The sequence below is a fragment of the Conger conger genome, chromosome 3, assembly GCF_963514075.1.
Source record: "Conger conger chromosome 3, fConCon1.1, whole genome shotgun sequence".
NCBI classification, from domain to species: domain Eukaryota; kingdom Metazoa; phylum Chordata; class Actinopteri; order Anguilliformes; family Congridae; genus Conger; species Conger conger.
Window position 1 is genome coordinate 42,267,265 of NC_083762.1, and position 12,678 is coordinate 42,279,942.

The window sequence follows — 12,678 nt, forward strand, 5'->3', positions numbered from 1 at the left end:
CCACAAATGTGGTCGATCATGAGATTAATGTAAAAGGGGGAATTTCTCATCACAAACGAGCCCACGTGTCCCGTTAACACCCTGCAGCAGGGCGGATGAGTTCAATCTTGCACTTCTCTCTTACGGGCGTTCAGCGAGACCGGCGAAAACAGGCTTGGCGCTCGCCCGTCACACGTCGGCTGGTTCGATACGGGAAGCGGAGGACCTGGAGATTCCTGTTATCTGTCCATTATCTGGGTTTATTGTGCCGCTGTGCTGTTATTGTGCGCGGCGTCACTGTTCGGTGTGACCTGCCGAACACAGAGCGCCTCGGACTGTGTAGTGCTGGTGGGACACGCAGCGCTCAGTAACCCATGCGTGCGCTGAAAACAGACCGGGGCAGGAAGCGATGACAAATGGAATAAATTAAATCGGACGGGCGGCCTCTTCGCCTGGGTTGTTTTGGCCTGTGAGTGGTGCTGCAAGCCTGGCGGTGATGGGTGATGGTTTTGTGACCACATAAGAATTTTTTATAATTATATCATTTGATTCAGATATCTTGACACTATTAATTGGCAAATATAGATTGTGCCAATTTAAGCCTCGTTTCTATATCAATCAATACGATCGGCGCAAATTGAGATTTAAAGTTATTAACATTGTGGATTTGCATGTAACTAATGCACGCTGTGGTGCTATATGCTTTCTGCATAGCAACATTTCTGGAAAATTCTTTGCACAGATCAATCAGACTGGATATAGAAAACTCATCTGCCAGTCAGATGAAAGAGCCATTTGGGCAAAACTATCTGATGCTGTATCTCATCTTGTTCCTTGTCTCTCCATTGATGGATCTCCCATCTATCGCACGAGAATGCGGGGGGGTGGTGGGGGCTCAGTGGTCAGGCTGTGTGCCGAGAATGAGACGTGCTATTTTTAAATAACCCAGAACAAGATTCGCTGTCAAGGCAACATGGAAACTTTTGTGTGAAAATTGTCAGGTTGCCGACAGTACTGTGGGTTAGCACACCCGCTAATGGACTTTTCAACTTTAACATTTGTAATTTAGGCCTGAGTTATGTCGAATATTGAAGGATTTCTTCATCGACTGTTTACATGTCTAATTATGAACACGCATGTACATGCACGGGCCACACATACACATGCATTCATACGTACAGTGACATCCATCCATCCATCCATCCATTATCTGAACCCGCTTATCCTGAACAGGGTTGCAGGGGGGCTGGAGCCTATCCCAGCATACATTGGGCGAAAGGCCGGAATACACCCTGGACAGGTCGCCAGTCCATCGCAGGGCACACACACCATTCACTCACACACTCATACCTATGGGCAATTTAGACTCTCCAATCAGCCTAACCTGCATGTCTTTGGACTGTGGGAGGAAACCGGAGTACCCGGAGGGAACCCACGCAGACACGGGGAGAACATGCAAACTCCGCACAGAGAGGCCCCGGCCGACGGGGATTCGAACCCGGGACCTCCTTGCTGTGAGGCGGCAGTGCTACCCACTGCACCATCCATGCCGCCCGTACAGTGACATGAAAAACTATTTGCCCCTCTCCTGATTTCCACTATTATTGCATATTTTTCCCACTGAATGGTTTCAGGTCAATAGAAAAAAGTAATATTAACTACCTCTGCATCTGTACACATGTCAAGGAAAGCCTCCCTCAGGCTCCCCCCCAAGACACACTCAGTCTGGTACACCTGTCATCCTGTGTTCTGTAACTGTGTACTTCTCTGACTTTGCCTTCTTATCGCTTATATTCTGCTGCTTGGCTGGTCTTCAGCCGTCGGAAATATTTCCTTGACTTTTCGACATTAAATTTTCTGCTGCAGATATCTGCTCAGGTATTATTAGAGTGCTGGCCCGCAGGTCAGTCTAGAGTACTCTGCGTCCTACATTACAGCCAGTCCCTCTTCAGACCTTGATCCTGTGCGTGAGCTTTCAGGCAGTGTGTCTCTTTAACTAGCACATTCCAATTGTACAAAGTAAAAGCACACCTTATCGGTCTTTAATTTGGTTCCAAAAATATATATCATGTGTGATCTCTCCAACACTTCACTGAAAGCTGATTAAGTTTAACCTATTATGTCCAGGTTAATTTGTTAATAATTATGAATGTGGTAGTACAATATGCTATTGACACCGTCATAGCATGTTTGGCACTACATGGAGCCTATCATATAGGCTAATTGTTAGCCTTATAGATTGTTCCATGTGTTAAATAGGTATTATATAGTCAATTTTACTTTACTACTGTTTAATGCTTTTTTTAAGTGCTTTCAACCAACATATAGGATATGTATGTTTTAAGCCATTATTATGGCAATTACTTTTGAAAGAGGCAAAAAAAATCATATTGAATTGTATGATTTAGAGTTACAGGAATTATACCATACCATAAGTAGCAATATATATTTGCTTATATGACAATATGGCTTTCACATCCAGTTAATTACAGTATGCTAGAAGCTTCTGGAAGTTTCAGTTAAAGTTCTGCAGTTAAGCAGTTTATGTTGAAAGGGACAGACAATGTAAGGAAATGGTTTGCTAAGACCTTGAAAGACCCGTTATGTAACGTAATGTTGCTTTGACAAACAGTCATCTTTTTGCATGAGCCAGAGAGTCAAATCCATCTCGCGTATATTATTCGCCAGCACTGAAGAGCCATTCTTGTACCTGCGTGATAGTCAGTTTTATAGCTGACAAGCACACAATTTAGAATGAGGTCCACAACAGTACCAGAGTAATAATGCATAAGGTAATAATTCCTTATGCATTCTTTTTTTTAATGATTGCCTGATGTGTAGTAATCAACATCACATTTAGGGCTGCTTCCATTTACCAGTCTATTATGTGTCCACTGCACTGCAGCATGGGGTGAGTGTTAAAATATAAAAGTGGGTGTTGTGTAAAATTGAAATAATCATGGGCGAAGAATACAACACACCACACAAGCACCCTGGTGATGATGTCATTAAATGTACTGCATTCTGTAAATTCCTTCCCGAGCTCTACTGAATCTGCTGAAACCATTTTGTTTCGCCCCAGTATTGCTGGTTCTCCTCATATAAGAGCTGTAGCATGCTTGCTACTATAATGCAAAATATCCTTGTTCATTTTCTCAGTTTTACTGCATCACACTCAAACTGATTAAATGCACAAGTTGTGAATTAAAAGCAATAAAGCCCCATCCTTAAATGAGGGTAGGTATTACACTAGCTTGAGTGTTTGCTGGCTGTCATGCGTCCATAATTCAGTAATGCACACCAATGTGGTTTTAGTCTTCAGACCAGAACAAAACTGTATAGTTACTTAAATCAAGCAAAGAAGGAAAAAAACAAATCATTATTGTACCTCATTATATAGTGCCCTCCATATTGTTTGGAACTAAGACCATGGTTTCACCATGTAGAAATGACAGCGGTGTTTATACATTTCGGGGCACCATAACATAACATTACGAAATGGCGAGAACAGACCATTCTGCAATGAATCACAGACCTCAAGCAGTAATTGCATGCAAAGGATATGTAACAAACTAAACATGACTACTTTCATTTACATAACATTGCTATGTCCCAGACATTATGGTGCTCTAACATGGAGGGACTATGTATAAACACTGCTGTAATTTCTACATGGTGAAACCAAAATTCACAAAAATGCCCTTAATTCAAATCTCACAATCTGACAAATATTTTCAGTGTCTCAGTGTGAAGTGCTGATCTTGGACGAGGTTTCTGCTTTCAACTGTCATATCTTTCATTTCCATCATGAACTAAAAAGCAAAACTGTGAACCTTGATCAGCAGTCTGACAATTTTTGCAGAAGGGGCCAGGTTTTAAAGGTAGCAGCCCTTGTCTTCTGATTCAAAGAGGTCCTTCAGTAATAACTTTATGTGAGTAAGGTCAGCTGTCTGCCACTGTCTGTCCTATTGAGGAAAGCATGTCTGTCTTGAACTGTGATATTAAGACCGCCTCTCTCTTCCTTATTTTTGCCTTCAGTGCGGGGCCAAAAGGAGACAACATATACGAATGGAGGTCCACCATCCTGGGGCCCCCTGGCTCTGTGTACGAAGGAGGAGTCTTTTTCCTGGACATCACCTTCTCTTCCGACTACCCCTTCAAACCACCAAAGGTAGGCGGCTTGTTCCCCCAAAGGAAAATTTCACCCACCCCCACCCAGCTGTCGTCTAGGACAAAAATAACTACATTTATTCAAGTCAGGAGATTAGTGGTAAGGCTACTGAGGAATTCGGAAGCAATGGAATTAAGACTTCAAAGATGAGGTTAGAGGGCTCCGGAAACAAATTGGGTGTGAATGGACTTTGTTTTTCATTGCGACACTTCCTGGTTTTGTGGTCACAGCGTTTGTCAGTGTCGCCTAATGAAACTCTCCTTAGCAGAGTCGTTCCTGCTGGAGAACCCGAAAGATGATTAACGAAAGTGAAGTGTGGCCCTGGTGCCTTTGTCTTTGTCTGACTTGCAAAGTCAAGTGTGTAACTCCCATTGAACTAAACCCCTTTGGCACTTCTAGTCGGCTAGCTACCACGCATTAAATGCGCTGCGCTTCCCTGTTACCGGTGACACACTAGTATTGGAGGCCAGTGTTGTTTGCGTTGCATTTATTCTATTAGATACCAGGGGCTGTATTACAGAAACTTCCGAAATCCTATCTTATCTGTACTGTTACCATGGTAATTTAAGTTATGACCTGATTTAAGAAAATAGCCATTATTCCTAAATTCCTATGTTCATTTTCCTATCCTAACTCCAGATAGGAAATGTGTATTACAAAAGCATCCTAACTTGGCTAAATCCTAACTTAACTTTAGGATAACCCTCTTGGTGTCCTAACTTCGTTGTTAGCCGTTAGCTAACGTTTCCTGCTGTTGCTGTGACTGAGTCAATGGAGGGAGCTAATGTAGCACTGATATCTGTGTTTGCAACCGGTATGTGCCCTAGCCAAACGTGCAGGTTTGAGACGGGGACATCCATCCATCCATCCATCCATCCATCCATCCATCCATCCATACATCACCCCTAATATTTCCGTATGCATTGCTACACAGTTTGTATGCTTGTGAGGCCTGTAACTACTTGAGTACAGGTGGTCCAGCTGTGTATCTCCCCAAAAGTTTAAATTAAACTAAACAGCGCCTATGGCCATAGTGGTACCTTATCTCTGCTAAAGATACCTTACGTAACTAACCTCAGTTTACCAAAACAATCAGCTGTACACAATACAAAAAAAGCAGCATTGGTTAGGCCAAGGACAGTGCCTACTTCCCAATACCCGCACATGAACTGCAGTTCTAGTGTCAAAGCGGCCTCACATGCAGAGCGAGTCTTTAAATAACATTACATGAGCCAGACGTACAATTCTGGTCGTGATATTGAGCACTTAAAGCATTCGGAGGTCAAAATGTTACTAAACCTTAACGAGTTTAACAAGGCTGTATGTTTATGCTTTGTGAATGCTTGTTCCGTTCTTTTAAAGCAGCAGCAGTTGAAGGATTTTGTTTTGTTTTGGTTGTTAGTAAGGAAGTTTGACAGTAAATACACTAATAAAATATGCCACAGAATATAGACACCACATAAATATTTGCAGAGGAGGAGTGGGGAGTGGGAAAGAGGAGGTGCATGTAAATAATATCATAAATTATATGATAAAAATATCTAAAATGATATTTCAAAGGGTCTTAATGATTATCTATGGATTTTGTGGAAAATAAAAATATATATCATTTCAGTAATAAGTCTGTTCTCTATTGGCCAGATTTACGTAGATGAAGCATGCAGTGTGAAATGCGGCTTGAGGGTGTGTTGGTGCAGGTGCAGTCTGCCAGAAATGAAAGTCTTATTTACGAAGGCTACAGCTCATTACGGAATCAGCAAATGAGACTTTCTACGAGCCGCATTGTGCAAAAGAGATGGATCTTAAACAGGTTAAAACATGTGCCACATAAAAGTGTACACAGTGCAGGACAAAATGTGTACATATCCAGCCTGTTAACGTATAATGTCTCCGCCCTTATTTGTGTGATCCACCCTTAAATGCATATGCATTAAGAATGGAAGCGCATCTTGCAAGCTGCTTGCCAAGATCACATGCATACTCTGATTCTATAGGTTGATGCGCAAATAACAATTATTATTTTACTTTGTGAATGCTGCAACAAGCTGGGATAACATGAATTGACAGTGAGAATTTCTGAAATTCTGCTGGTGCTTGCTTGCGGAGCTGGAAGATGACCCCGTTCTCTGCGCACATCCAGAGGGACTGACAGACGGCTGAGGGAATCTGTCGTCTCAAGTCCTCCGGCTACCCCACCGACCGGTAACCGCCCATCTCTGGTCTCTTCCACCACAGGTCACTTTCCGCACACGGATCTATCACTGCAATATTAACAGCCAGGGCGTGATCTGCCTGGACATCCTGAAAGACAACTGGAGCCCCGCCCTCACAATATCCAAGGTCCTGCTGTCCATCTGCTCCCTCCTGACAGACTGCAACCCAGGTGAGTGGAGGGGCAGAGCCTGATAATCATTAACTGGGAGTTACTGGTTATCTTCTGGAGACAAAAGGAAAGGAAGGCTGCTTATGGTCAGAGTGGTAGATTGCAGGTTTCACTGTGGTTTACCTCAAGGGAGTTCATACCAGAAACATACTGTATGAATAAATTGTAGCATTCTTAATTTTTAAAAGTAAAACATTTAATTATTTGTGGTCAATATTTTGTAATATCGATGCATTCAAAAGTCACACCCACGCACGGCATATTTAAGATTCAGGAATATTGGCTTTTCCTTATCTTTTCCATATTTTTCTTGGTAATTAAGTAGCACAATTGAAGCTATTTTCCGTTCGTGAAAGAACTACTTAATTTAAACCTGTGCAGTTAAGTGTATTCTGTATGAATGGTGCCGTAAATTCATTATAATTGGAGTGGATTATTGTTTGAGAGCAATGGCTGAGCGTTGCCTGTTCTTTTTCTTGGAGCGTTGCCTTTCAGAGAACGTAAATCAGAAGGAGTTTGCCAGCGCAAAGAGGGCTAATGGCCTTTTTGCAATGATAGATTTCCTCTTTTTGTAGTGGTGCACACCTTGTTTGCGTGCATGTAAATGCACTGGTCACTTTCTGAAAAGGTGCAGGAGTTGGAGATGACTAAATACGTGGATATCGCTTATACACCTGGTTAATTTATGCACAATGGAGTTGTAATTGTAACTGTTGTTAACCCGATGCAGTAGGTACACTTAAGTGGTCTGAAAAAGCGAGCATTGCTGGGCTGAATGGCCTGTTCTGTTCTGTTTGCTTATGTAATGTCGTACATATTGTAATATTTGCTGGTCAGGCCATGCTACAAAAGGGTTTGTCTTCACCCTGCTATAAACCGTTTGGCTGTCACATCCATTTTGCTTATTCGTGCTGTCCTTTCACATACTGCTGTAATGAAATGCAGAATAAATATTGTGGATGGGTGGAGAGCAAGTTTCCCAGCTTGACATTAGGTTGAGTGCCAAACAAATAAATAAATAAATAATTCAAATAAGACAAAGTTACTTTTAAAGAGTATGAAGAAGCATTCAAAAGCATAAAAGAGCGCTGAATCACGTTTTATTTTTTATTATTTTTATTATGTCAATTTCTAATATTTTTGTGTGGACATTTGATAGGTGACAGGGGAACACATTTTGGCAAATTTGTCAGTGCTTCGATATTGTATGCTTATGAGAGAGTGCGATGTTATTATCCTAAGAGATATTACTTCAGAAAATATGATTAGATTTTTAGTACATGTGCAATTGGGTTTTGAAGTCAAAATGGGGGAAGCAGCTGTCTCCTCTGATTAGGGAGAGGACGGGCTCTTTCAGTATGCAGGTATCGGGCATCTGGCATGGGTATTTTATCTTTCCACAGAACATCAGCAATAATATTTTGCTTTGTTTATTGCTGACTGACACAAAGAACTGACACATGTCCCTCACTAGTTTTAAGTGATTTTGTCTCCAAAATCCTCAGCAAAAATATTCAACAAATATATACGATTTTCATTCAGTGACCACTTTATTAGGTATTTATTAGACCTTATCTTTTGGCCTTTTTTGGTCTTCTGCTGCTGGAACCCATCCACTTCAAGGTTTTACGTGTTCTCATAAATGCTGTTCAGCATATCACTGTTGTAGCGCGTGGTTATTCGAGTTGCTGTCGCCTTCCTGTCAGCTGGAACCAGTCTGGTCATTCTCTTCTGACTAATAACGTCTAACATCTTTCTCTAATGTAATAATCCAACCACCTCCTGATGTTGTTTGGCTGATTGGATTTCAATCTGTTCCTAATGCGTCTTGGGTGCATTTACACCTGCATTTTTAATGATCCAGATAATTAATATCTGGATATTCAAGACGCATGAAACAACCAGGTGTAAACGGGATCAAAGTCACTTAGATCTGATTTATTCCCTGTTCTTATGTTTAGTCAGAAAAACAACTGAGCCTCTTGACCAGGTCTGCATGCTTTTATGCGTTCAGTTGCTGCCATATGATTGGCTGATTAGATATTTACCTGGTGTGTAGGTATACCTAATAAAGTGATCGAGTGCAAATATGTTTGCCTCAACAGTCAGTGCATGGTGAAAGATGCATGTTACTTGAGGAATAATTTCCAAAGTTATGTATGGCGGGCTTCAAGGAGAATGGTAGAGGGTATTTGGTTTCACCATGCAGTAATTACAGCACTTTTTAGATACTCAGTGAGCACTTCATTAGGTAGACCGGTACACCAGTTTGTTAATGCAAATATTTAATCAGCCAATCATGTGGCAGCAACTAAATGCATAAAAGCATTCAGATGTAGTCAAGAGGTCCAGCTGTTTTTCATACCAAATGTCAGAATGGGGAAGAAGATCTAAGTGACTTTGACCGTGGAATGATTGCTGGTGCCAGGCAGGGTGGTTGGAGTATCTCAGAAACTGCTGATCTCATGGGATTTTCATGCACAGCAGTCTCTAGAGTTTGCAGAGAATAGTGCGGAAAACAAAAAACATCCAGTGAGCAGCAGTTCTGCTGACAGAAACGCCTTGTTAATGAGAGAGGTCAGAGGAGAAGGGCCAGTCTGGTCAAAGCTGACAGGAAGGTGACAGCAATCTAATAAACAAGTCTAATAAATACCTAATAAAGGCATATGCCCTGCCCTAAAATGTTCAAATGATTATCTTGAGCTGTTACAAATGTAGGGTATATTTGTACAATTGACTCATATGTGTTATGTTTATCCCCTAAAAATGAGTCACACAACACTGACATTTTTCCTGCTGCCTTATAAAGCTAGTGCCAAATGGCCTGAAATTCTGATTAATATAACACTCTGAATGCAAATCTGCTAAGTGGAGTAACAAAAAGCACAGGTATGGCACATTCTGGTGTGGCACTACATGATGGTAACATTATGCTTTGATTTTGGTTTGATGCTTTACATGAATGTTCTTTCTTAAGTTAATTATTTGGCTGTTACTTGCCATAGTGTGCACCATAATTCATTGGACAGACATTTTTTGTTATTTTAATTTGAGGGTATTTTCATCCATATTGGATGGACTGTTGAGAAGTGACAGCACCTTTTGTACAATTTTAAGGTACTACAACTACTTATTGAATTGGATTTACTGAAGTATTTTGTGAGGCAGGAGTATTCATTTGTGTCATCAGTGAATGCAGAACAGAGCTGTTGATGTTTACTCTTGATTCTAAACTTTACAATTGTCAACAGTTTGGTTCGTTATCAACTGGTGAACTCAATTATGTCAAAATTGACCCAGTAGACCGAGGAAGATGACTATAGTTCTGACTGGAGAACACTCTCTACGGTGAAGAAAACCCCCCTAACAACGGCCCAACAGATCAGAAACACTCTCCTGAACGCAGGTGTAGATGTGTCAAAGTCCATATATAGAAGACTACACCAACAGGACTACAGAGGGTACACTGCAAGATGCAAACCAGTGATAAGAACAGAAAGTTTGAGATTACACTTAGCTAAAAAGCACCTATAAGAGCCCTGAGAGTTCTGGAACAATGTCTTAGGGACAGATGAGACAAATATTAACATCTACCAGAGTGATGGAAACTAGCCTCATAATTGAGTGTATATGATAAGCTTATTGTGATAGATGTGAGTGCTGCAGTTGTCACCAGGCTGTGTGTGAGAGTGAGTGTGAGTGTGTGATGATTGCTTTCTCATCTGGCTAGAAGAGTTTCCATTCTGATCTGCCACCCCACAGTCCAAAGCATTATATCTATAAAACCGTTTTAGGAAACACAACACTAGTCATAATAAAGTATGCACTTATGCCCCTGTTCTGTCCCCCCCCCTCCCCTTCCTGTTGACAGCGGACCCCCTGGTGGGCAGCATAGCTACTCAGTACCTGACCAACAGAGCAGAACACGACAGGATAGCCCGACAGTGGACCAAGAGGTACGCCACATAAACCGGAAGACGCCCACCCCGACCCCGCCCGTCGCAGTGTAAAGCTCACGGAGGCGACTTTACAACGTGCAACAAATCTTTATAGCCTTTACAATACGGACTTCTGTGTATATGTTATACTGGTTTTACTCTGCGCTTTTACCGCTCTGAAGATCGGGAGGAGACAGCCCCGCCCGTCCCCACAGGTAAAGGCTACCGGAGTAGAATTTTGTAGCTGTAGATTTAGTTATGTTTAAATGCCTACTTGCAAGTCTTGCTTCTTTGGGATATAAAATGTATTTTGTGATGTAATAAGGAAACTGTTCCTAAAGTCAACCAAATATTATGGTGCATTTTAGCCTAATCCATTATCTGTATGAATTTAAGGGAAAAAAAGAACCTAGCAGTAGATTATTAGGAATTATGTCATTTATATGAAACTCAGATCCATTTCCAGTTATGTGGTACATGCTGTTGTGAACTCTGTTTTACCTTTGTCAATTTGTATTGAAAAGATTTCATTGAACCTTTTGTAGCCAAGCGAAGGTGATCCACCACTGTAACACCCCCAAACACAATAAACTCCTTCCCCACAGTCAGTTGTGTTTTTGCAAGCTCATATTTACTTGACTCACATGTACTGATACGTTTACCATACGTGTGGGTTGTCATGTTTAGAGTGCAGTTATGTATGGACATTCTCGTGCATTGATATTTCTAATACAGTTTCTTTCCAAGACAGGTTGACCTCATTTTTGCAGTCTTATTTAATTTCTGAGATAATTCTACAGTTTATTTTATATTTTTAAGATCTGGTCCCTGGGCCCTCATTATGTTCATGCATCATACTTATTTGGCATTATAGAGGTACCAGTGAGTATTGTATTCAATGCTGGCTTGATAATTGTCTGAATTGTGCACTTGGGGAAGAGGAAATGCATTCCAAAGTACTGAGTGTCCTCTTCAGAATGTATGCTGCCCCTTGTGGCTTTTGTGTAAACTACATGTTGCTGGAAAAAGTAATAATGTATTGGTGTCACTTCTATTATGGTGAGACCGAAATTATTAAGGTTATGGTTGTGTCTTTAAAAATATAAAAAAGCTAAGTAATGAAAATGACTAGTAAAAATACTTCTGAATAATCAAGTTTCTAGGTATGCGAGTGCATTTAGTTTAGATGTAGAATTTCTGTGAATTGAAATGCAGCCATATGGTTGTTCATGTAATGTCTTGAATGCATATCTGTATGCAGATCCTACTAAAGCAAATTTTTTAAATACATTTTGGTTTCACCTTGGACAAATTGTAGCACTTTTTATACATAGTCTCCCTATTTCAGGGGCACCATAACAAATGGGACAAATGGCTTCACAAGTGTTTCTGATTAGTCGGGTGTGTTCAATCGCTTCCTTCGTGCAGGTATCACTAGCTTTCCGTATCTAGTGTTGATTTTAGGCGTTTTATTGTCTTTGGAGTCTGGTATTCAAATGCAAATAACGGAGTTGTGCCAATGAAAGTCAGGGAAGCCATTATGAGGCTGAGGAATGAGAAGAAGGAAAAAAAAACCAGCTGAGACATAAGCCAAGTATAGCCTTACCAAAATAAACAGGGACATCATTAAGAAGAAAGAGAGCACTGGTGAACTCGGTAATCACAAAGGAACTAGTAGGCCAAGGAAGATCACAGAAGACCACCTGGCAAATTAAATTCAGTACAACTAAATGTAAAGTTCTACCTGTGGGAAATACAAATTTACCCATTATTTTATGTGTGGTACAACATTGGAAAGTCTTCAAGTTGAAAAAGATTTGGGGGTAATAGTTGATCAAAGCCTTTCAGGTTCTAGCGGTAGCAGTAACTCACCTTATACAATACCCTTGTTAGACCACACTTGAAGTACTGTGTGCAATTCTGGGGCCCGCACTATAAGAAAGATATAGGTGCTGTAAAAGGTTAGAGAAGGCCAACCAGATTGATTCCATGTATAAAAGATAAAAGTTATGAGGATAGACTTAAGATGCTTAATCTCTTTAAGTAAAACGGGACTTAGGTGGGCATTTGTTTGATGCTTTAAGGTATTAAGAAAGTGAACTACAGGCGATTCTTCAGGGTATGTTTGGGTAGCAGAGCGAGACGGCACAAATGAAAATTGGCAAGGGATAAATTCCGCACAGACATTAAGAAGTATTTTTTCCAAC

General features: G+C 40.9%; 1 protein-coding gene across 1 annotated transcript in view; it reads left to right on the top strand.

The window, feature by feature from the left end:
• LOC133124356 (ubiquitin-conjugating enzyme E2 E3) overlaps positions 1–11,079 on the top strand; it is a 47,469-nt gene extending 36,390 nt beyond the window's left edge. The window contains exons 4-6 of the mRNA XM_061235492.1: positions 4,018–4,150; positions 6,386–6,533; positions 10,405–11,079. Coding sequence (XP_061091476.1) covers positions 4,018–4,150; positions 6,386–6,533; positions 10,405–10,502 — 379 coding nt within the window. The 3' untranslated portion in view covers positions 10,503–11,079. The remainder of the gene's footprint in view (positions 1–4,017; positions 4,151–6,385; positions 6,534–10,404) is intronic.
• Positions 11,080–12,678: the final 1,599 nt, after the last annotated feature.